Genomic DNA, 14,313 nt, shown 5'->3' on the forward strand with positions numbered 1-14,313 from the left:
ATATTGTAAAAAAGCTGACGGCCCTTTACAAAACCAGTCTGCTCCTTAGAAATAATAATTGGGAGGACCTTTTCTAAGCGACGAGCTAAGGCTTTTGCAAGTATCTTGGTGTCCACATTCATTAACGAGACAGGCCTGTAAGAAGTGTAAAGTTCTGGATCCTTGTCCTTCTTTAAGAGGACACTAATAGAGGCCTGTCTCAATGTAGGGGGGAGAGAGCCCTGTGACAGCGGTTCAACATAAACAGAAAGCAATAATGGAATGAGTTTGGTGTTAAACACCTTAAAAATTCTACCGGAAATCCATCTGGACCGGGAGCTTTATTATTTTGCATGCGTTGTAAAGCAAGATAAAGCTCCTGAACAGTCAATGGTGAGTCTAATTGATTAATCACCTCTGGACATATAGCAGGAAGCTCAAGATCATCTAAAAAAGTTTGCATGTTTGACAAATCTGACCCTGATTCAGAGCTATACAAAGAGGAATAAAAAGATGAGAAAACTGAACTAATAGAATCTGGCTCCTCCAACAGTGCACCCGTTGTGTCCTTAATGCAAGGGATTAGACGCAAGGCTGCCTGTCGACGTAGTTGGTGAGCTAGCAGTCTTCCCGACTTATCGCCATATTCGTAGTATCTGGAGCGAGAGTGTAGCAAGAGTCGCTCAGCTTCGCTGGTTGTGATTAGGTCTAACTCGGTCTGCAAGGCTACCCTGCGCTTTAACAGATCAGTAGATGGAGTGGCCGCGAGCTGTTGGTCCACAGAGTCTAAATCTGTTAAGAGCTTCTGTATAGTAAACATGCGTGTTTTCCTCAAGTGTGCAGAGTAAGAAATAACCTGACCCCGTAAATAGGCTTTTAAAGATTCCCAAAGTAATGCTTTTGAAATCGGCTCTTCCTCTGATTGATTGAGACTAATAAAATCATCAATTGCTGTTGTAATGAGGTTATGAAATTTATCATCTGACAGAAGTGACGTGTTAAACCTCCACTGAGTGGAGTAGCGAGGTCCTGGTGAAACTTGAATATCTAAAGATACGGGTGCATGATCAGATATAGCAATAGAATGGTACAAAACATCTGACACTTTGGGCATTAGTTTAGAGTCTATAAAGTAGTAATCGATGCGGGAAAAAGTCTGATGCACATGTGAGTAGAAAGATTATTGTCTACCACTAGGGTTCCGAAATCTCCAGGGGTCAACGTAGCCGTTAGCAGACATAAAATTACCGAGCATCTTAACCATTAGTGATTGAGTGGAGCCTAATTTCGATCGATCTAACTGAGGATTAATGACACAGTTCATGTCCCCGCCAAAAATCAAAAAGTGATCGTTTAGAGAAGTGAGACTTTCTAACAACTTATTCATATAGTGTGGATTGTCAAAATTTGGTGCGTATACATTAACAAGTAAGACAGGAGTATGAGCTAAAGTACCTGAAATTATCAAATATCTACCTTCCCTATCAGAATTAACTGCAGATGGTGTAAATGAAATTGATTTACCAATCAGAACAGCAACCCCCCTGGCCTTAGAGTCGAAGCTAGAATGGAACACTTCCGAAACCCAGGGACACTTCAGTCTAACTTGATCCTTGGTTCTCATGTGGGTCTCCTGTAGGAACACAATGTCAGGTTTTAAGCGCTTTAGGTGAGAGAACACCCGTGATCGTTTAACTGCTCCCCCCAAACCCTTAATATTCCAACTGACAAAACGTACAGATGAGCCTACAATGTTAGCCATGTATAGTAGATATCAAAAAGCAAGTGGACCAAGGTGACAGCCCCCCCCCCCCCCCCCCCCCCCCCCGCTTCACTAACTCTCCCAATCCCCATAAATCCCCATAAATGTTATAGTCCTCAGGCAGTCCCACAATCCTGATATTATTGCGGCGAGACCTCGCCTCTAAATCTTCGCACTTATTCTCAAGTGAAACAAGTTGGGTCGAAAGTCTTTCCACCTTATTTTGGAGTGAGACCACATCATCTGTGCAAGTCGATAGCGAGACCTCCATGTCACCAATAGTGCCTTTCAACCCGTGTACCTCCGTGTTAATAGCTGCAATGCTAGCACTCAGTTCCGTTTTCAGGGACTGCAACTCCAACTTTATATATATATGAGACAATATATATATATATAGTGTCGTGCCAAGGCAATTATCCCCGACAGAAATTGAATATGCTTGGAAAAGAAAATGTAAAAGTAAAATACCACAAAATAAATACAAACATAAAAATAAATGAAGAAAGCATAATAAAACCACCAAATAAATAAATAAATAAATTGAACTGAAAATGACACGGAAAAGTAAATAAATAGAAATATCAACATAAAGTTAATTTAAAACTGTAAATTTGTGTTATGTTTTATAGGCTTCTTAATGGAAAAACATTTTTTTACATTTTGTTGTATAATTTATTGGTACACCAATTTGTTTATTGAGCCATTTTTATATTTCTGTATTTAATTTCTATTTTGACAGTTTCAGTCGACCATATAGCTGACGTATAAACCCTGTCTATCACCAGCCAGCTACTGTGTTAGAGAAGGTCCTGCCGACAACAAGACTTTGGGATAAATATGTGAACCATGAAACGCTAGTTTCTTCTTTCTCAGCTGAACCATAAACAAACGCAAGAAAAGCCGATCAGCTGATCCCCATCATGATTCATGGAACATGAGAGGAGGAGGAGCAGCTGCACTCCACAAACAGACGACCAGAGATCTGCTAGAGCAGACATGTTGGTGCAGAGCTCAGGACAAGTTTGAAAAATAATGCGGGAAAAGTGCAGGTGTGGAACCCTCTCACCAATGACCTTCTCCTCGCAGCTGACTCTGGTTTTCTCTCCATTCTCATCCTCCTTGACTTAAGTGCTGCTTTCGACACCATATCCCATTCCATCCTCCTCAGTAGACTCCTCACTCGGTGTCACTTCCACTCCTTCCACTTCTCTGGTTCCAGTCTTATATCAATGGCCGCACTCAGTACATAAAACTCAAATCTTTCACTTCCGATCCCTCCCCAGTCTCCACTGGTGTGCCCCAAGGTTCTGTCCTGGGGCCTCTTCTATTTATCACCTATCTCCTGCCCCTTGGTCTCATCTTCTATAAATTCAATAGCTGTTTCCACTGTTATGCGGATGACACCCAGCTCTACCTGTCCTGTAAACCAAATTCCACGCTCCCACCCACCTCCCTCTCTGCCTGTCTCCTGAAAATAACCCTAACCCTTTTATTCTCTCTGTCTCTCTTTATGAGACCTTTACATGATTTGTACTATTATATGTTTATGCCTGTTGCTGCTGTCTTGTGTGTTCATTGTTTAATATGTTCTTGAAAACTTAATAAAATATAAATAAATGGACTAAATGTGAAATACATGGAACATAGTTTAATACGTCCATTAATCTGCATGTGAGTTGGCACATACTTTGCAAGTTAGTTTTGATTGCTGTAACAGGAGAGCAGTTTATGAAACATTTGGATGTAAACAAGAAAAAGGTTTGGAGTCGTTTCAATGGCTGAAGATCATGTCAAGAAACATTTTTGTGTGATCAGTATTAGCAATTAGGTTGATCAATTACTCCATGTTACATCTTTACTGTAAGACTGGGTAAACACCTAAAAGGCGTCTATCTTATCTTATCTTATCTTATCTGATCTTGTCACTCACAGGTTCAGGAAGGGTTCATGTTATGCAACAACATTTTTCTGCAACATTTGGTAGTTGCTATATGCTTGAATGATCCATTCAAGCATATCTAGATAAATACAGAGCAGAACCTTTTCTTTACTGCCCAAATTTGGCCTTTTATAAGTCAAATTGAAGTAGAAAAAGTATTTTTGAACAGACATGTCTACAATATGTTTGCATCACAGGAGTCAGGCTGCAGTATCTGAAGTGTCACAATGAGTTTAACAGATTTCCTAAACCAGGGATAGAAAAAAGCATAGATCACTGGATTTATGCAGGAGTTACAATACAGCAGCCAGATACCAAAAACCGACAATACCTCCTTTATTGACCAAGTCTGACCTGCAACAGAGGGATAAAAGTAAATACAGAAACATATCAGAAAAACAAGCACAACAACACCAAGAGCTGTAGCTGCTTTCCTCTCAGACTTCTTAGCTCTTACATGAACACGTCCCTGTAGTGTGACGGCTGCAACATGAGACCTCATGGCTCGAGCCTGAGACACAGCCACCACAAACACCCTCATATACAGAACTATGATTACAATAATGGGGCCAAAGAAGGTCAAAATGACATCAAACCCTTCTGTTACATAATCAATTACAATTACACATTCTCCATAGCAGGAATTATATCTGTCCGGATCTTTTAAATACTCTTTCAGGATCACACCATTGTAGAAAACAGAGCAGATCCAACACAGACAAACACAGATTTTAACTCTTCTTTGAGTGACTTTGGTGGGGTAACACAAAGGTTCGCATATGGCAACACATCGATCGGCTGATATGAGCACCATACTTCCTACAGAAGCAGATGTAAGAATAAAAGACATGTAGTTAAACAGTAGACAAATGAAGATTCCCAAAGCCCAGCAGCCTCCCATCAGGAGGATTCTAACTGGCATCAACAGGAGACCAACAAGGAAGTCTGAGACAGCCAGAGAGAGGAGGAAGAGGTTGGTGGGGGTGTGGAGCTGCCTGGAAACACAGATAAAAATCACTCAACATTATTAAACAGGAATATAAGTAAAAACACATCATGCAGCCACTAAAAGGCTGTAATACAAGTAAAGAGAACAGTAATACAGTGCAGGTAGCTACGCTTAATAAGTGGAATAAATTATTTCAGTTTATGCCTGAAATGGGAGATAGAGATGATGACCAGCAGGTTGAGAAACACAGTGAGCAAAGAGATGCAGGACAACAGAATGTAAATGAAAACATAAACATGATGCTGAGGTGGTTTCCTGCAGGAGGTGTTGAGGAGCTGTGGAAAGCAGAGTTCAGCTTCATCCAGAGTCTCCATAATCAGAGAGAGAAGCAGACACGAAGCTGCTGAGCTCTGGCAGCTTCCTGACCGATGCTCTCTTTAAAAAAGTTGCTTCATCTCCCTCCTCCCTCTTTTGGTCTGACGTAATCATTCCATGCATTTACCATAATTGTGTACCCAATCAAACTTTGTGGATTGAACCTGCTGTCTTCTCAGTTGATGATCCAGGAAAGATCTGTTTTCAAGCTCTAGAAAGGCAATGGCTGTGTCTGAATGTGCACCCTACTCCCTACATAGGGGCCACACCATTTTGTAGGGGTGTCCGAATGTCTAGAGAGAAAAAAGTAGGGCACTCAAAATTACTCACAATACAACTTGAAAAGTAGTGAGCATTGACGGTCACTAGATGGGTCAATAAATATCACAGTGTATTGCGAGCAGAAGCTCAACATGGTGCAGTGTTTTTATGTACGGTGGCCGATAGGTGCAAACGTGCTGCAAATACAGAAATGTGCTACAGATACAAAAATGCGCTGCATAAACGAAAACAACTGCAAGAAGAAAACGCTGCAAATTCACTGACACAACGGAAGTTCTCCGGGTTTTTAGGGCCCGCAGTGCGTTTTCACCCGAGAGACAGACAACGGTGAGAAGAACAGAACTGGTGGGAAGTTTGAGCAGAGCACAGGGAGAGAAACTACATTACCAAAAGTTTTTACTATGCTTATGTCATTAACTTAAAACAGCTGATCTTTTTCTAATATTGTGCAAGATTGAGGTCAAATGTAATAAATAAATAGATAAAATTAAGTACCTTGATGTAGTTACTTGAACTCATTCACTTTGGGCAGGACCTCATTCCCAACCGAGAGAAGCAGAACCACATTATTCACAAAAAGCAAAGAATCAGTCTAGAAGGGCCACTTGGTGGAGTCCAACCCTCACCAAAAATGCATCAGATTTACTGCGGGCATTGTAAACCAAGCTTCTTCACCGTTTGTATGGAGACTGAACAGTTTGGACAAGGAGGTACTCTATTTAGCTGGAGCACCCCCCACACGAGTGCCTGGGGTACAGTTGAATAATAATAATAAAAAATAATAAAACATTTTATTTCAAAGCACCCAAGGATGCTTTACAACATAAAAACAATACCATATAAAAGCAATCAGGAATAAAACAAGAACAAAGTGCATTAATGACCCCCCCCCCCAAAAAAAAGAAACAGAAATGGATGAATGGCAGAGTAAATTTGCAGTCTAGTGGTTAAAATGTGTTGGCAATTTTGAAGAGATGAGTTTTGATTCTGGATTTGAAAATGGCAAGCGTTTCATAGTTCCTGAAAATCTGGTGGCAAAGAATTTTAAAGCTGGGGAGCATAGCGACTGAAGGCTGGGCTCCTGCTCCCCATGGTGATCAGATTTATGGAGGAGGAGGATCCAAGGGAGCAAGATGGAGTGGTAATGTGGATGGTATCGGACAGATATGGAGGAGTGAGGTTATGAATGGCCTTGAAGGTATAGAGGAGCAGTTTGAACTGGATACGATGCAATACTGGTAGCCAGCGGGAAGCGCAGACTATGGAGTCGGCAATGGTTATAGAGAAACTGTTTACTTTGGATAACATAGATTTTGTTCCAACTAGAAGAATTTCTGTTTTATTACTATTTAGTTAGTTTCAGGAAGCTTGAGGTGAACCAGATTTTAATTTCAGATAGACAGGAGGTGAGGGAGGTGGGTGGCAGTGTAGAGTTGGGCTTGGATGAGAGGTAGAGCTGGGTGTCATCCGCGAAACAGTGAAAATTAATGTTAAATTTGCAGAATATATGGCCAAGGGGAAGGAGATATGTGATGAAAAGAAGGGGCCCCAGGACAGAGCCCTGGGGCAGACCTGTAGTGACTGGGGAGGGGTCGGATCTAAGATATGAGAGATAAATGGAGAGAGATATGGAAGTCATTCTCCATGGCCTCTCCGAACTCCTCCCATACTGAGTTTTTGCCTTAGCGACTGCCAAAGCCACGGTCCGCTTAGCGGCCTCTGGAGTCCAACAGGCCAAAAAGACCTGATAGGACTCCTTCCTCAGCTTGACGGCATCCCTCACTGCTAATGTCCACCAACAAGTTTGGGGATTTCCGCCACGACAGCCACTGACGACCTTACAGCCACAGCTCCAGTTGGCCACCTCAACAATAGAGGCACGGAACACAGCCCACTCAGACTCAATGTTCCCTACCTCACCCGGGACATGGTTGAAGCTCTGCCAGAGATGGGAGTTGAAACTCTTTCTGACATGGTACTCCGCCAGACGTTCCCAGCGGACCGTCACAACACGCTTGGGTCTGTCAGGCCTGACTGGCATCCTCACCCACTATCTGACAACTCACCACCAGGTGGTGATCAGTTGACAGCTCCACCCCTCTCTTCACCCGAGTGTCCAAGACATGTGGCTGCAAGTCCAATACATGTGGACACTTTTGTGCCAGAACCTGGTGCTATGGTGCTTTAAGGACAATCCATGACAAGCACAGAAGTCCAATAACAAAACACCACTCGTATTCAGATCAGGGTGGCCGTTCCTCCCAATCATGCCCCTCCAGGTCTCACTGTCATTGCCCACGTGAGCATTAAAGTCCCCCAACAGAACGAGGGAGTCCCTCGAAGGAGTGCTCTCCAACACCCCTTTCAAGGACTCCAGAATGTGGGGTACTCTGAACTGTTGTTCGTACATAAGCACAAACAACAGTCAGGACTCCAGAAGGGACCCTGGTAACCTACATCCAGGCAAGTGAAACTTGGATCCATAGTTTGTCGTCATCATAGGGGTCTATTGAGTTGAGCTTTGTCTGGTCCATGGGTGACCCTACCAGAGGCATGAAGTCCCCGACAACATAGCTCCTAGGACCGTCGGGACATGCAAACTCCTCCACCGCAGTAGGGTGGCCGCTCAGGGAGGAGGTTTTTTCTTAACTCAAATTTTATATTATTTATTTGACAAGTAAAATAATAATAATAATAAAAATGAAATAATAAACAAACAGGGGCCTTTCTGTGTGGAATTTGCCTGTTCTCCCCATGTACTCCATGGGTTCTTTACAGGTATTCTGGCCTCCTCCCAACATCAAAGACATGCATCTTAGGTTAGTTAGTCACTTAATTCTCCCTAGGAGTGAATGTGAGGGGTTGTTTCTCTCTGTGTTGGTCCTATGATAAACTGGTGACCTGTCCAGCTGTACCCTGCTTCTTCCTGCTAAGACTGGAGCTTTCCTGTTGTCCTGAAGTGGAATAAGTGGTTTCGCAAATAAATGAATGAATGTATTTAATAACATCTGCAGATGTAGATGTAGATCTGCAGGTTGTAGTTAAAACTTAAAAGAAACTGAGAAGAAAGCAGGTTCATTCCATAAAGCTTCATTGGGTGCACAGCTGCAGTCACAGTATTTGATGATTACATCACAGACTTTTTCTAAAAGAGGGAGGAGGGAGATGAAGCAACTTTTTTAAAGAGAGCATCGGTCAGGAAGCTGCCAGAGCTCAGCAGCTTCGTGTCTGCTTCTCTCTCTGATTATGGAGACTCTGGATGAAGCTGAACTCTGCTTTCCACAGCTCCTCAACACCTCCTGCAGGAAACCACCTCAGCATCATGTTTATGTTTTCATTTACATTCTGTTGTCCTGCATCTCTTTGCTCACTGTGTTTCTCAACCTGCTGGTCATCATCTCTATCTCCCATTTCAGGCATAAACTGAAATAATTTATTCAAGTTATTAATAGCTACCTGCACTGTTTTACTGTTCTCTTTACTTGTATTACAGCCTTTTAGTGGCTGCATGATGTGTTTTTACTTATATTCCTGTTTAATAATGTTGAGTGACTTTTATCTGTGTTTCCAGGCAGCTCCACACCCCCACCAACCTCTTCCTCCTCTCTCTGGCTGTCTCAGACTTCCTTGTTGGTCTCCTGTTGATGCCAGTTAGAATCCTCCTGATGGGAGGCTGCTGGGCTTTGGGAATCTTCATTTGTCTACTGTTTAACTACATGTCTTTTATTCTTACATCTGCTTCTGTAGGAAGTATGGTGCTCATATCAGCTGATCGATGTGTTGCCATATGCGAACCTTTGTGTTACCCCACCAAAGTCACTCAAAGAAGAGTTAAAATCTGTGTTTGTCTGTGTTGGATCTGCTCTGTTTTCTACAATGGTGTGATCCTGAAAGAGTATTTAAAAGATCCGGACAGATATAATTCCTGCTATGGAGAATGTGTACTTGTAATTGATAATATAACAGGAGGGTTTGATGTCATTTTGACCTTTTTTGGCCCCATTATTGTAATCATAGTTCTGTATATGAGGGTGTTTGTGGTGGCTGTGTCTCAGGCTCGAGCCATGAGGTCTCATGTTGCAGCCGTCACACTACAGGGACGTGTTCATGTAAGAGCTAAGAAGTCTGAGAGGAAAGCAGCTACAGCTCTTGGTGTTGTTGTGCTTGTTTTTCTGATATGTTTCTGTATTTACTTTTATCCCTCTGTTGCAGGTCAGACTCTGTCAATAAAGGAGGTATTGTCGGTTTTTGGTATCTGGCTGCTGTATTGTAACTCCTGCATAAATCCAGTGATCTATGCTTTTTTCTATCCCTGGTTTAGGAAATCTGTTAAACTCATTGTGACACTTCAGATACTGCAGCCTGACTCCTGTGATGCAAACATATTGTAGACATGTCTGTTCAGAAACACTGACTCAAATAAAACCACAAAAAATTGAGAGTAAACAAAAAGGTTGTTCGTTGTATTTATCTGTATAGGCCTAAATATGCTCTAAACATCATTGCCTTCCATCATGTTGCTTGAAAACATGCTGCTTCTAGTCTGACAGGATATTTAGATGAACCAGGTTTCTGCAACCTTAAACTGTTTCATACTGATTTTGGTTAACATTTTCCTAAACATAAAGCCTGTGTAAACAACAACAACTTACATGCACTAGATCACACAAAAGTGCCGCTATACAACTAGAAGCTTAACTTAAAATCCTGCATTGAACCATCCTGCAGTGGCTTCTTCCTCCTTCCCAAGAGCTCAACTGAACTGAGGTGTATAAGTGACTCAGTATGGAGTGAAATTAGTCTCACAATTTCACTCCATGCACTTACAAAATATTTTTTAACTGGCTACAAATGTTTTTACATAGAAATATCTGGTCGTTTTAACATTTTATGAAATAATTTACCTACTTTACAAATTTTAATACATTGCATCATGATTTTAATCATTCAACCTCACAGATGTGATAGTTTGTATATCCAAAAGTTTTCCTGTGAAACAAACAGAAATACTTTTAAATGCATGTGCATGCATGGCCTGATGTGCATGGATTGGATAATGGAACAGCTTGTGTGTGCATGTGGGGTTTCCCTTTAGGTGCTGGTGGAAAGTTGGTTCATCTGGAAAGCATGAATACATCCTGCCTTGTATCAACAGCTTAGGCTGCTGCTTATAGAGAGAAATTTAACTCAATATGATTGTGTTTCTGTTATATATGATTAGTGATGGTTACTTCCAGCAGGGTAATGCACCATGTCACAAAGCTCAGATCATCTCCACCTGCTTTCTAGAACATGACAATGAGTTCACTGGACTCCAACGGCCTCCACAGCCACCAGATCTCAGTCCAGTAGAGCAGCTTTGGGATGTGGTGGAACGGGAGATTCTCATCATGGATGCAGCCGACAAACCTACAGCAACTGTGTGATGCTGTCATGTCAACATGGAGAAAACCTCTGAGGAAGGTTTCCACCACCTGCTTCCATCTATCACACTGTCTATTAAGACAGTTCTGAAAAAAAGGGGTCCAACCAAAGGAGGTATTAGCAAGGTGGACATGATATGAGATGTTTTTTTAGTGGGTCAGAGATGTTCACAAGTCCTTTTCTGCAAGTCTAATGCTGGGCTCACACCAAACGATTTCACAGTTGCAGACTAAAAATGGAAGTCTTTAGGAAATCTTAAAAGTTTTACTGGAGTCACAGCACGCTCCCGTCATCTCATCGTTAGGTTTAAGGCGGTAATCTGCGCTGTTTAACGTCAATCTATCCCTAGTCTTGGATCTGTGACAATATTTGACGTGTTTGATATTATCGCAAGTCGCACAACCAATAGATGAGCTCTGACAAAGCAGAAACACTGGCAAAAAAAAAATAGACGAACAAGAAGCTGTGATGAAACGTTGTAGATGAACCGTCCAGACAGAGGAGCGGATGTTATTAAGAAGTAAACGTGTGCTGTGGATAATTTATATGTTACAGTATCATGATTTAACAAATGAGAGAAGAATAGAAAACTTATTCAACCCTCCTTTTCTGATGAGTCGGTATAAAAACCTGGGGAGATGCAAAGCCACACTTAATAATGATGATGTATATTTCCCTGGAGGGAAACTCTCCCCTTGTTCGCTTTGCTGTGGGCAGATCCGCCCTGTTCCATATCAACTGTCCAACATATCACAAAAAATGTTGAAAGAATCTAGTTGTAGTCTTCTAAATAGTTATTCACGGTCTTTGTCAAATCTCAGTCTGAGACTAGGCTGAGACTTAAAACTCTAAACATTTGTCTTTAGGTGTGAGCTGGTAGTTTTCTAGAGTCTTTTGCAAATTTTTTAAAAGTCTTCTGGTGTAAGCCCAGCATAAGTCAGGTCGCAAGTCACTTTTGGTTGTACTAAGTAATCTACTATGTGACACCTATTGTCTGGTCTGCTTAGAAGATCTGTACTCTAATGCGCCTTATCTACCAGCATTCAGTACCAGCACTGATCTGTAGCTTAAACTGACAAATGCTCTGTCCTTCTCTTTTTAAACTTTTTAAAATGAATAAAAATAAAAAAATAAAAAATCAATATTTTCTTAAATTTAGATCCAATACTTGCAGGTCCAGTAAATATTGCACCCATTCCTAAATCAGCAACAGTGTGATGGTCTGACTGGTGCTCTGCTGGCCAGGTCCCTGGTTGTTTTCCACCTGTGCTTGATTGCTCATGCTGCTCACCTGTTTCACATGGCATTTAACTTTCCTTTGCTCGCTTTCCAGTGCCAGATTATCTGATGTTGTGTGCTAGCAATCCAACATTCTCTTCCAAAGCTTTTGCCACAGTGTTTTTTGGTCTCTTCTCCCCAACGGATTCCTGTCTTGCCTGTTCCCTATGGAGCTTTGCCATTTTCTTCTGGACCCTTACCTGCCTCGACCACACCCTCTCATCTAGCCCTCTGCCAATCTTCCTCACTATTTGGCTACTACCACCTGTTTTGGTGCACTGCCACCTCTGTTGTACTGCCTCCCCAGGAAACCAGGTTGGCTTATTTTGAGTCTGAGTTTCCCAGGCCATTACAGTACAATCTGGGCACAATGGACTTGACACTAAACCAGGACTCGCGCAACAGGGTCGAGTCCTCTATAACAAAATTGGAAGTTACTGTCCAAGAGATGATGTATTTTCTACAAGAACCGTTTAATCCATCTAGTGCTGCTCAACATCACCACCCTCCTCCAGCCACCCTGCATCACCCATGTACTAGCCATGACTAACTCCACTGGAGCGGTTTTGTGGTGAGCCCTCTCTGTGTAGACCATTTCTGGTCCAGTGCAATATCCATTTTGAAGTTCAACCTTCATCTTTTCACACAGAAAGGGCAAAGGTGGCGTTTGTCATATCACGTCTTTCTGGTAAAGCTAAGATATGGGGAACAGCTGAATGGATTAAGATTCATTGCTCTGTTACTCATTCAAAGATTTCTCCAAGGAACTAATAAGGGTCTTCGACCCTGTTCTACCTGAACAGGAGGCAGCTCGACGTTTGTTTTCAATTAAGCAATGCAGCAGGCCGGTAACTGAATAATACATTACAGACTTTCATACATTGGCCACAGTAAGTAATTGAGTAACTGGATGCTCTGTGTGATGCTTTCTACCAAAGCCTTTCTGATGACATAAAGGATGAGGTGGCAACTCATGACCCCCCCAAAACTCTTGAAGCGCTTGAGTGCCTGGCTTCTCATGTCCACCGTTATGTCGAGAGATGCAGTGAGAAGGGCCGTCTTTACCATAAGTCCTCTACCAGCAACTGACCCAGCACCTCCACCTTTACCTGTCCCCGTTGAGACTCCAGAACCCATGCAACTTGGCAGAACCAAATTAACCCCATAGCAGCAATTATGAAGATTGCAGAAACACCTTTGTTTCTACTGTGGAGGTGAGACGTGTGTGGTGACAAATTGCCCATTAAAATTCAATGCTCAGTAGAGAATCAGAGGTCTTTATTGAGTCAGACACTTGGACTGAAATCCTTCTCTGCCACACCCATCAGAACCCAAATCATGTTCTATGCCCAACGCACAACCATAGAAGCATTCATTGACTTCAGAGCGGACACTGAATTCATGGACTAGAACCTTGTAAAAGAACTTGGCCTGGTTGTGAGACAACTCAGTAAACCCCACCAGATTTTTTTTAAAACCTGTCCTGTCCAGCATCATAGAAGCAGAATAATGGTATGGTTGCTGTATCGTGCTGAACAAATTTGCTCTGCCAAGGGGATGCTTATGGATATAAGGCTCCTCTTGATGATCTGATTCATTTATTTACTTTGAATCATGGAATCTATCTAATCTTGCTGGACCTGACTGAAGGGGACAGAAAAAGATGGAAAATAGCAAAAAGAAGCAAAAGGGAGAGAAGAAAGAAGAAAGAGGAGACAAAAACACCACAGACAGAAGGCAACGACCCTTCAGTTCACACCATCACCAGACAACAAACTGTTACACTGGTACACAAACACACCAGAAAGTTTCCTACGGCTTTTACAGAAAAACAGAGCTGCTAGTCATTAAGAATTCTTAAATAATAACCAAATCAAAAAGACATATCATGAAAGTAGCACAACAACCAGATACTAACTCACAGAAAAAAGAGAAATGATCTCTTAGTGTATAAACTCACTGGACAACTCAGTGACTGTGTCAGCATGCATAAGCTGAGGAAGAGGAGTGATCAGTGATGAAGAGTGGTGAGTGAGATCGTGCGGAGGCTAGAGGCAAATGAGAACAGCCCAGAGACCCGGGCCCTCAGCAGAAGCCCCGGAGCACGAACCCAAGCTACCCCATCCTGAAGACGACTCCAGCCCCACCCGGGGGTGGCAAAGGAGAGCCCCAGCCAGAAACCCCCATGGTCTTGGGGCACATGCTCCAGTGGGCCAAGATCGGCAGCAGCTGGACCCGCCAGGAACCAGCCATCCAGGGCGGCCCGAGCAAAGGGTCCAGGGCCCTGGGCCCAGAGGTGTCCCCCCCACCCTACAAACGTAGAGG

The 14,313-nt window shown here is 42.5% G+C and overlaps 2 protein-coding genes across 2 annotated transcripts; one reads left to right on the top strand and one right to left on the bottom strand.

Annotated features, from left to right (window-relative positions):
* Positions 1–3,855: 3,855 nt before the first annotated feature.
* On the bottom strand, positions 3,856–5,003 carry LOC121649924 (trace amine-associated receptor 13c-like). Its single transcript, XM_042001052.1, has 2 exons — positions 4,834–5,003; positions 3,856–4,675 (listed from the first exon to the last, which is right to left on the bottom strand). Exons 1-2 carry the CDS (start codon positions 5,001–5,003, stop codon positions 3,856–3,858), a joined length of 990 nt encoding a protein of 329 aa, XP_041856986.1.
* A 3,529-nt stretch (positions 5,004–8,532) lies between these two features.
* On the top strand, positions 8,533–9,677 carry LOC121649923 (trace amine-associated receptor 13c-like). The gene is made up of 2 exons (XM_042001051.1): positions 8,533–8,702; positions 8,858–9,677. Exons 1-2 carry the CDS (start codon positions 8,533–8,535, stop codon positions 9,675–9,677), a joined length of 990 nt encoding a protein of 329 aa, XP_041856985.1.
* Positions 9,678–14,313: the final 4,636 nt, after the last annotated feature.

Source organism: Melanotaenia boesemani, chromosome 12 (genome assembly GCF_017639745.1).
Source record: "Melanotaenia boesemani isolate fMelBoe1 chromosome 12, fMelBoe1.pri, whole genome shotgun sequence".
Lineage (NCBI taxonomy): Eukaryota > Metazoa > Chordata > Actinopteri > Atheriniformes > Melanotaeniidae > Melanotaenia > Melanotaenia boesemani.